Raw genomic sequence first — 10,707 nt, forward strand, 5'->3', positions numbered from 1 at the left:
CCTGATCTCTGGATATTCAGGATTAAATGTTTTCCATTGTATTAAAAATATATTTAAAACACCTTAACATTTTGACCATGCTTTCAGTATGGGAGTTAAGAGTTTGGAAGTGTATTTCTTTATAGAAACAAGGTTCTTGTACTGAGTGTTCCTGTAGTCTTAGCTACTTGGGAGGCTGAGGCAAGAGGATTACTTGAGCACATGAATTAGAGGCCAGCCCTACAATATAGTACTAGAGATTCCATCTTGCAGAGGACAACAGAAACATGGTTGTCTAAATTTTTGGATTCTATTTGGGTTCTATTTGGATTATAAGAAACTATCTATAGTATGAGAATATTAGTGTTCTTTCTGATCTCATTCCTTAGTCAGTAGGCTCTGAATGCCCAAGGCTATAAGGCTGCCTTCAGTTTTGGAGATATTATAGTGAATGAAGTTATCTCTCTGAACGGTTTTGCTGGGAGCCCAGGGACAAGATTCCATTAATGATATCTTATTTGGAAATTGGGCAGATTAGGTAGTAACAGCATTTCTTATATGATAGCTGGCCCACTGACAACAGATCAGAAAAGAAGGAATTTTTAGATGTAAGTTTTTATATTAGTAAATGAGATTTTCTAGGTAGAAAACTGCTTAAATTTAAGAACATGTTACCATACCTACTTTAGTTCTTCTCAGGATTATAGATCATACTTCTTTATATTCCTTGACATATCATGTAACTTACCTGTATGTTATCATGTAACATACAATTCATTGTTTTTTAGTATATTCACAAATATGCACAACCATCACCACAGTCCTCTTATAGAACATTTCTCTCCTCTCAGAAAGAAATTTTGTAGCTTTTATCTACCACTCTGCTATATTTTTCTCCCCTGTCCCCCACCAATCCTCCCTCTGCTCTAGATAAATCTGTCTCTGTAAAATGTCCTGTTCTTGAATTTCCTATGAATCGAATCATATGACATATGGTCTTTTGTGATTGCATCTTTCACTTAGCACAATATTTCCAAGGTTCATCCAGGATATAGCATGTATTAGAACTTCATTTCTTTTTATCACCAAATAATAATATTCTACAGTTTGTATATACTGCATTTTACTTATGTATTTGTTAGTTGATAGACATTTGGTTTGTTTCTACCTTTTGGCTGTTATGAAAAATGCTGCTATAAATATTCATGTACATGTTTTGTGTTGACATAGGTTTTCATTTATCTTGAATTTATACAGTAGGAATGGAAATACTGGATTGTTTCCCAAAGTGACTACACTGTTTAATTTTCTCTCCCATAGTGTATGAGGGTTCCAATTTCTCCACTTTTTTCTAACACTTAAAATTATTTGACTTTTTGATTATAGTTATCTTAAGAGGCATGAAATGGTATCTCACTGTGATCTTGACTTGTCTTCCTTTAATGAATAATAATGGTGAGCGTCTTCTCATGTGCTTATTGACCATTTATATATCTCAAATATCTATTCAGATCCTTTGCACACTTTTCAATTGGGTTATTTATCTTTTTGTGGTTGATTATGAGCTCTTTATTTGTTCTGAATACAGGCCCTCACCAGATATATGATTTGCAAATATTTATTTATTTATCATTTACTTATTGAGGATTTACAAAGTGTTTTTACATCCACCAACTCAGAATCATAACAGTCACATTATATTTAAGAAAATCATAAAAAACATTTGATTCTATTTCAGACAAACCTCAAACTGATAGCAAGCATACGTATACTCGGGGAAGATCTTCCAGTGCCTATGATCCATCTCAGATATCTGCAGAAAAGCAACTTGAATTGAGGCTGAGAGATTTTCTTTTGGATATTGAAGACAGAATCTATCAAGGAACTTTAGGATCAATCAAGGTTTGTACCTATTCACATTTTAGTTTATCTAATTTGCTTAGTCCAGATTTTTAATCATATTTGTTGATTATCTGTATATGTAAAACTTGTGTTTTTAATAAACATCAGGAAAGTATATATCTTTTATGAAGATTAAGTTTATTCCTCTAAATCATAATGTTTATATATGGACACAAATCCTAAGTATATTAAATGACTATCTACTTTCTTAAACAGAATTTAATTAATATAATTTATCTTTTTGATATTTTTAATATTTAAAAAAATGTTCAATATTTTAACCAGATATTGAAATGTGTAAGGTTATTTTCTTCTTCCTTGACTAGCTCCTGCCTTCTCTGCTGAGTCTGGTTTGTTTGTTGGTTTCTTTGTTACCTTTTTTAAATCTGTAAGTAATTCTTATTTGATATACCTGTTCTGTTTATGCCTTTGTCATATTCTGTCACTTTTTTGCTCCTAATTTAATGACCAAACCTAAAGTCATTTGTGATATTTTTAAACAATAAGGTATTAAAGCTTTTGTGTATGAATGATATGAATTCCATTTTGGCCACTGAGGAACCTTACTTTTATACTCCTTGTTTATTCATAACTCTGTTCTAGAATATCTATAAATTAATTTTATATGTAAATTAGGTTTAATGTCTTTTAGGACCAACATTTCTGTTTTCCAGGGTTAGTAAATTTATGTTTTGTTTCAGGTTACAGATAGACACATCTGGAGATCAGCCTTAGAAAGTGGACGATACGAGCTATTAACTGAGGAAAACAAGGAAAATGGAATAATTAAAACTATGAATGAAGATGTGGAAGAGATGCAAATTGATGAACAATCAAGGGTCATAGTAAAAGACAGGTACAAAAAGAATTTTTCTAAAATAACCAGTTTTTCCTTGCAATTTTAATTTTAAGGTTTTGGGTTTTTTTTAAGTAAATATTTCTTTTCTTTTCCTTCTTTCTTTTAAAAACTTATGAGGACCTTAACATTTCTAATCACTGAAATGACCAGTTTTTAAACATCAGGATCTCTATTACTCCACTTTATACTAATACAGCCAAAATACAACTCATTAGAATAAAATTTTTTTTTTACTTTTTCAAGGTTATTTTGGCTAATATATGCTCTTAAGGAGTTTATTATTTAGAAGAGAATGATGGAGAGACATGAAGCTAGCAATTATAGATCAGGGTAAGGACTCTGATAGAAAGTAAATTCTCGGGGCTGGGGTTGTGGCTCAGCGGTAGAGCACTCGCCTAGCACCTGCAAGTCCTGGGTTTTTTTCCTCAGCACCACATGAAAATAAATAAATAAAGGTATTATGTCCAACTACAACTAAAAACTAAATATTAAAAAAAAGTAAATTCCCAGTACAAATATAGTACATAGTAGGGTCGAGGATTATTTGTCTTGGTGGAACATGGAAAGAACTTTGAAAGAAATACTAGAGGAAGGTTCCTGATTGCAAAGCTGAGCTCTGAAGGTGAGGAAGGAAATATTGGACAAGAAAGACCTTGGGCAAAGGCTTTGAATGGGTTTGCACTTTTAACTGATTATTGTAGCTGCACTGTGGAGATTCATTGTTGAGGGACCAAGTCTGAAGGCTAATGAATTAGTTGAGGCAACTATTAGTATCTCGCCTAGTAGCTGAAGCAAGAGAAATATAAATAAGCTGTTGAAGATACATAGTCTTTAAGGTTTATCACCATCACCTTTCTAAAACCTTTCCCATAAGTCTTCTCTCTTCCACCTTCTCTTCAAATATTTGTCCTCTTATCCTCCTAAATGACTCTGTCCTCCCAATTAGCTTATACCAGATCCTTGAAATTATGAAACTTTCTATATAAATATTTGAAAGAATGAGTGGTCTTGAGTTTCACCTAATCGTGTTTTTATTTTTTTGTAGTTGTACATAAACAGCATGCCTTTATTTTGTTGTTTGTATGTGGTGCTAAGGATTAAATCCAGTGCCTCACACATGCTAAGCAAGCGCTCTGCCACTGAGCTACAGCCCCAGCCCACCTAATAGTGTTTTTAAGTGCCATGAACTCTTTGTTTTATTGTAGACTTTTGGGGATAAAAACAGAAACTCCAAGTACTGTCTCAACTAATGCAAGTACACCACAATCAGTGAGCAATGTGGTACATCATCTGGCAACAGCACTGTTTCAAATAGAACAGGGCATTGAGCGGCGTTTTCTCAAAGCTCCACTTGGTAAGTATCTGTTTTTATTTCAAAATGTGTTATGTCTTAAGTAATTTTGAAATTGCCGTTTAATAGAACTTTATTGGCTGACAATGAAATTGATAGACCAATATGAAAAGCTTGAGATTGCTTTCATTTTAAAAGATAAGTTCTTTCAGGTGAGATTTATTTATTTTTTAATTCTTTATTTATTGGTTCTTTTTAGTTACGCATGGACTATATCTTATACCCCAGTATACAATGTACACAATGGTGAGATTCACTGTAGTATATTTGTACATAAGAAAGTCTTGTCAGATTCATTCCACTGTCTTTCCGTTTCCTATCCCACCTCCCTTCCCTTTATTCCCCTTTGTCTATTCCACTGAACTTCTACTTCCCACCCCTTAATGTGGGTAATGCCGCAGTCTGGCTGGGCACAATCAGGAGCCACTTGTCAAAAGAAACTAACTTTATTTTTAGAACCACACTCGCCAAACAAAACAGCCTCTCAGGAAAAACCCTCAGAGCCTCAACTGCCACCACCGGCTTTCCACAAGCCTCTCTCTCCCACACAAGCTTCTCTCCACCTCCCCCAATCCTCCTGCTCTTGAGGCCGATTGGCTGGGTCACGTGGGCGGAGCCAAAAAAGTCCCCCAATGAGCAGCTCCGTGGTCTGAAAGGGCAGGGAAACAGCCCAATGAGCATCACCGCAGAGGAGCCAATCAGCTAGATGTTGCTGGGGCCAAGGAGCCAATCAGCTAGATGTTGCTGGGGCCGCTGTGAGCCAATCATCAGCCGGCAGCTGGAAGTTTGCTGGGGCCCCTTCGACTGTGGCTCTCAACAGTTGTTAAGAAAANAGGGTTTTTCCTGAGAGGCTGTTTTGTTTGGCGTGTGTGGTTCTAAAAATAAAGTTAGTTTCTTTTGACAAGTGGCTCCTGATTGTGCCCAGCCAGACTGTGGCAGGTAAGCTTCTACATATTAGAGAAAACATTTGATCTTTGGTTTTCTGGGGTTGAGTTATTTCACATAGCATGATAGTCTCCAGATCGATCCATTTACCAGCAGATGTCATAACAGTCATTCTTCTTTCTGGCTAATACTCCATTGTGTGTGTGTGTGTGTGTGTGTGTGTGTGTATTCCACATTTTTCATTCTTTCTTTTTGGTACTGGGTATTAAACCCAGGGACATTTAACCACTGAGCCACATCCCAGTCCTGTTTTATATTTTATTTAGAAAGGAGGTCTTGCTGAGTTGCTTAGGGCCTCACTAAGTTGCTGAGGCTGGCTTTGAACTCATGATCCTCCTGCCTGAGCCTCTGGGATTACAGACATGTGCCCCCAGGCCCAGCCATATGCCACATTTTCTTTATCCATTCATCTGCTAAAGAGCACCTAGTTTGACTCCACAGCTTAGCTATGTGAATTATACCACTATAAATACTGATGTGGCTATATCAATGTAGTATGGTGATTTTAAATCCTTTTGATGTATATTGAGGAGTGGGATAACTGAGTCAAAAGATGGTTCCATTCCTAGTATTTTGAGAAATCTTTATACTACTTTCCAGACTGGTTACACCAGTTGGCAGTCTTACCAACAATGTATGAGTGTTCCATTTTCCCCACATCGTCACTAACATTTATTGTCTGTTGTATTCTTGATAATTGCCATTCTGGCTAGAGTGAGATAAAATCTCAATGTAGTTTTAATTTGCATTTCTCTAATTGCTAGAAATATTGAACATTTTTTTCATATATTTGTTGAATGTTCATGTTTCTTCTTTTGAAGTGTCTGTTTAGTTCCTTTGCCCACTTATTGACTGTTTTTTTTGTTTTGTTTTGTTTTTTGTTGTTGTTGTTGTTTTTTTTTTTTGGTGTTGTTTTTTGAGTTCTTTGTATATCCTGGAAATTAATACCCTGAGGTTTAAATGGCAAAGATTTCTCCTATTCTGGCTCTCTATTTGCATTCTTGATTGTTTCCTTTGCGGTGAAGAAGCTTTTTAGTTTGATGCCATCCATTTATTGAATTTTTATTTTACTTCTTGCACTTTAGGAGTCTTGTTAAGGAGGTCAGTTCCTGAACTGACATGTTGGAGTGTTGGGCCTACATCTTCTTCTAGTAAGTGCAGGGTTTCTGGTCTAATTCCTGGGTCTTTGATCCACTCTCAGTTGAATTTTGTGCAAGGTGAGAGATAAGGGTTCAATTTCATTCCACTACATGTGGATTTCCAGTTTTCTAGCACCATTTGTTGAAGAGGCTCTCTTTCTCCAATGTATATTTGTGGCACCTTTATCTAATATGAGATAACTGTATCTATTATATGGGTTTGTCTCCATGTCTTCTATTCTGTTCCATAGGTCTTCGGGCCTGTTTTGGTGCCAATACCATGCTGTTTTCATTACTATTGCTCTGTTTTGTACAATTTAATGTTTAGTATTGTGATGCCTCCTGTTTCGTGTTTTCTCGCCAAGGATTGCTTTGGCTATTCTGGGCTTTTTATTTTTCCAGATGAATTTCATGACTGCTTTTTCTGTTTCTGTATAGAACATCATTCAAATTTGATGGGCATTGCATTGAATCTGTAAATTGCTTTTGGTAGTACAGCCATTTTGACAATATTAATTTTGCCTGTCTAAGAACATGGGAAGTCTTTCCATCTTCCAAGGTCTTCTTTGCTTTCTTTAGAGTTCTGTAGTTTTCACTGTAGAGGTCCTTCACCTCTTTTGTTAGGTTGATTCCCAAGTATTTTATTTTCTTTGAGTTTATTGTGAATGGGATATTTTTCTTAATTTTTCTTTCAGCTGATTCATCATTGGTGTATAGGAATGCAATTGATTTATGGATGTTAATCTTGTATCCTGCTACTTGACTGAATTCATTTATGAGTTCTAGAAGTTTTCTGGGTCTTCTAGATATTGGATCATATTGTTGGCAAACAGAAATAGTTCGAGCTCTTACTATTTGTCTTCCTTCCTTCCTTCCTTTCCTTTATTTTTTCCTGTTCTTTCTTTCCTTTCTTTTCTTTCTATAATTGCTCTGTCCAGAGTCTCAAGGACTATGTTGAATAGAAATGGTGAAAGTGGGCCATCCCTGAGTTGTTCTTGTTTTTAGAGGGAATGCTTTCAGTTTTTCTCTGTTCAGAATGATGTTGGCCTTGCGTTTGTCATATATAGCTTTTATAATTTTGAGATATGTTCTTTCTATTCCTAGTTTTTCTAGTGTTTTAAACATGAATGGATGCAGTATTTTTGTGTTTTTATGCATCTATTGAGATAATCATATGAACTTGTCTTTAAGTCTATTTATATGATGATTTACCTTTATTGATTTCCATATATTGAACCAACCTTGCATCCCTGGGATGAATCCCACTTAATTATGGTGCTCTATCTTTTCAGTGTGTTTTTGTATGCAGTTTGCCAGTATTTTGCATCTGTGTTCATGAAGATATTGATGTGGGGATTTATTTTTTAAATATTACTTAATTACTTTTTCTGATTCATTTAAAAGCATTTAGTGAATCTCATCTTTTAATCTCATCTGTTGTAAAGTTTCATTGAAAGAAAATGACTAGGGCTGAAGATGTGGCTCAAGCGGTAGCGCACTCGCCTGGCATGTGCGGGGTGCTGGGTTCGATCCTCAGCACCACATAAAAATAAAGATGTTGTGTCAACCAAAAACTAAAAAATAATAAATATTTTAAAAATTCTCTCTCTTTCTCTCAAAAAAAAAAAAGAAAGAAAAAAACAAACAAAATGACTAAAACCTGTGACTAGCCAGACCTTGAATAATCAAAATTATGCCTATTTTTTATAGTAACTTTAAATATCACCATTTGGGGTATGATTTAAAACTTAAGAATCACAGACTCAAGCACTATATAAATGTTAAATCAGAAATACCAAGTGTTATCCAGGTGCAGTGGCACACATCTGTAATCCCAGAAGCTCAGGAGACTGAGATAGGAGGATCTCAAGTTCAGAGCCAGCTTCATCAAAAGCAAGGCACTAAGCAACTCAGTGAAACCTTGTCTCTAAATAAAATTAAAAAATAGGGCTGGGATGTGTCTCAGCAGTGGAGTGCTCCTAAGTTCAACCCCTAGTACCCGCCCCTCCCCAAAAAGGAAGAAATACCAAGTGTTACAGAAACATAGATAAGAAAATGCTCTATAAATTTTGGTTAGGTAGGGATTGGGGTTTTGGCTCAGAGTGCTTGCCTAGCACATGTGAGGCACTGGGTTCAATCCTCAGCACCACATTAAATAAATAAATAAAATTATTGTGTCCATCTACCACTAAAACTTTTTTTTTTAATTATGGTTAAATAATAGAAATAACACTATCTCTATCCTTTTTGGCAATTTATGAAATTAATAGGATTTAAGGGACCAGTCTAAGAATCTAATCATCATGTATTTGGGAAAATAGGAGTTTCAAGTTTCAAATTAATTTTAATGTCATAACTGCTTCTACTTCCATGTTGTCTTTTTGAGATGTTAAATTTATAATTCAGCATGGGATCCTAGAAAGAATTTTTTAAAACCGCATTTGTTGGTCTCATATTGAAAGAGCAATTTAAATAGATGAAAATTAATCATAAATAATTACTGTTATTTTATAGAGTAAGAACAAAGTTTTCATAATTACTATCAGCAATTTTGGATATGAATATGTTCATAAAATATTTATTTTCAAATTGAAGAGTTTGTGGCCAGTAAACCTATTTATATGTTTTGTAAATTAATTCTACCATTTATGAGCTTAAATAACTCAGTTATCACATTGAAAATAGCAGTTGTGAGAGATAAAATATGATTACAGCTCATAAAGGTATTAGAGTTTGTATTTGCTATATCATTCTTCTTTCCTAGGCTTTACTATTTCTTAGTATTTTCTTGGTCTAAATCCAATTATGTATACAGAGAATCCCTGTTTTATTTTTTATACCATATGTGAATATATAGTTACCTCAATTAAAATTACAGTTAAGCTGAGCATGGTGACACATGCCTATAATCCCAGTGCCTATAATCCCAGTGACTCAGAAGGCCAAAGGCAGGAGGATTGCAAATTCAAGGCCAGCCTCAGTAACTTAGAGATGCTGTCTCAAATAAATAAATAAATAAATATTATTTATAAATCATGCAGCTCTCATAAATGTAAAATTACTACCACAGATTAACCTGTGATTCTAGTAGGGTCAGGGATTTGGCACAATTTAGATGGTTTTTCCCCTTTTGAAATTGCCATCAAAATTGTTTATAAATTAGGGCTGGTGGTACATGACTATAATCTGAGCAACTCAGTAGGCTGAGACAGAGGATCACAAGTTGGAACTCAGCCTGAGCAACTTAGAACCTGTAAATAAAATTTAAAAAGAGCTGGGGATGTATCCCAGTGGTAGAATACCCTAGGTTCAATCCCCAGTACTGACAGTGCCAAAAAAAACTATTAAGTTCCAAAGAAAATACCAAAATAGTTGTTTATTGTGTCTATATTTTCCTCTGTACATCTTAGTAAATATTTGGACAAAGAAAAAAATTTGATAATGGGAATTGTTGCAACTTGTACCTAGTATGTTATGTGAGAGCCACAGTATTCCATGATAGGTTATGCTGAGTAGTTTTAAACTTTCGTTTCATCCTGAGAGATAAAAAAGAAAACATTTTAATTTGGGATCTTTTAAAAAAAAAAAAAAAAAAAAGGTGACATGGGAAGAGTTGAGCTTACCTTAATTTGGTGGTGTTGGTCAAAATCATATGATTATTTATAATATGGTGTTGCCTTCTGTGCTGCTCCATAGAAGGTTAATAGAATAACTGATTGTCTCTAGCTCTTTACACAAGGCCTTTGAAAGGTCTGTTTTGAATGGGACATATTTGAAATAAAGTAATCAAGAATATCCTTAATCTGGGGAGAGAATAGAAGGTTCTACTTTATAAATGTTTGAGAGAATACATATTGAAATTCTCCTGATAATATTTTGGCAGAGCAAATTAATCATGGTAGGAATTTTCCCTATTAAGCTTCAGAGATTATTTTGTCTTCTTGAGGTAGCAAGTAATAAACAAAAATTCTGCTTATGTTCTTCCTTCCCTAATGTATCCCATCTATTCTAGCAATTAATCACATTGATATTAATAAACTTTTTATAATTGGGGCAAGCTAATCATGTTTCAGTTAATTGTTTAGGTAAGGTATATCTAATTGTTTATTTAGGCTGGTAATTTCATCATTTATAAAGTCATGCTTATGGTTAAACCCTTAAGCTATGGGAAAAAAATCCTCAACTAACTTTATTAATTTGAAACTAGGTAACACAGAAATTAATAAAGATCAAAAGGGAGATAGAAAAAAAAACAATAAGAAAAAGAGGGGAGACGGGAAGATGGCGGCGAGGGGAGTGCATTACCCCCGTGTGCTGCTTCACTGTGTGGGAGTATGACAAGTCAGGACGGCTAAAGGATATCTTGTTAGGAATTTCCAGCAATAGTGGGGTGCTCCGGAACCTGGAGGAAGGATTTCCATCGCATGAGGATCGGCTACGGGGACTCAAACGCGAGAGGTTTGTCGCACGGAGGGTAACACGGCTTATTCAGCAAATCGCCCCGCGGCTAGAGTCTGCAGCGCGCACTGGGA

General features: G+C 35.0%; 1 protein-coding gene across 5 annotated transcripts in view; it reads left to right on the forward strand.

The window, feature by feature from the left end:
• Positions 1-10,707, forward strand: part of Baz1a (bromodomain adjacent to zinc finger domain 1A) — a 120,250-nt gene that overhangs the window by 93,269 nt on the left and 16,274 nt on the right. For all 5 annotated transcript variants that reach the window (XM_015491597.2, XM_015491591.2, XM_048798692.1 and 2 more), the window contains 3 exons: positions 1,718-1,881; positions 2,583-2,737; positions 3,946-4,094. In XM_015491597.2, coding sequence (XP_015347083.1) covers positions 1,718-1,881; positions 2,583-2,737; positions 3,946-4,094 — 468 coding nt within the window. The remainder of the gene's footprint in view (positions 1-1,717; positions 1,882-2,582; positions 2,738-3,945; positions 4,095-10,707) is intronic.

The sequence above is a fragment of the Marmota marmota genome, unplaced genomic scaffold (assembly GCF_001458135.2).
Source record: "Marmota marmota marmota unplaced genomic scaffold, marMar, whole genome shotgun sequence".
Lineage (NCBI taxonomy): Eukaryota > Metazoa > Chordata > Mammalia > Rodentia > Sciuridae > Marmota > Marmota marmota.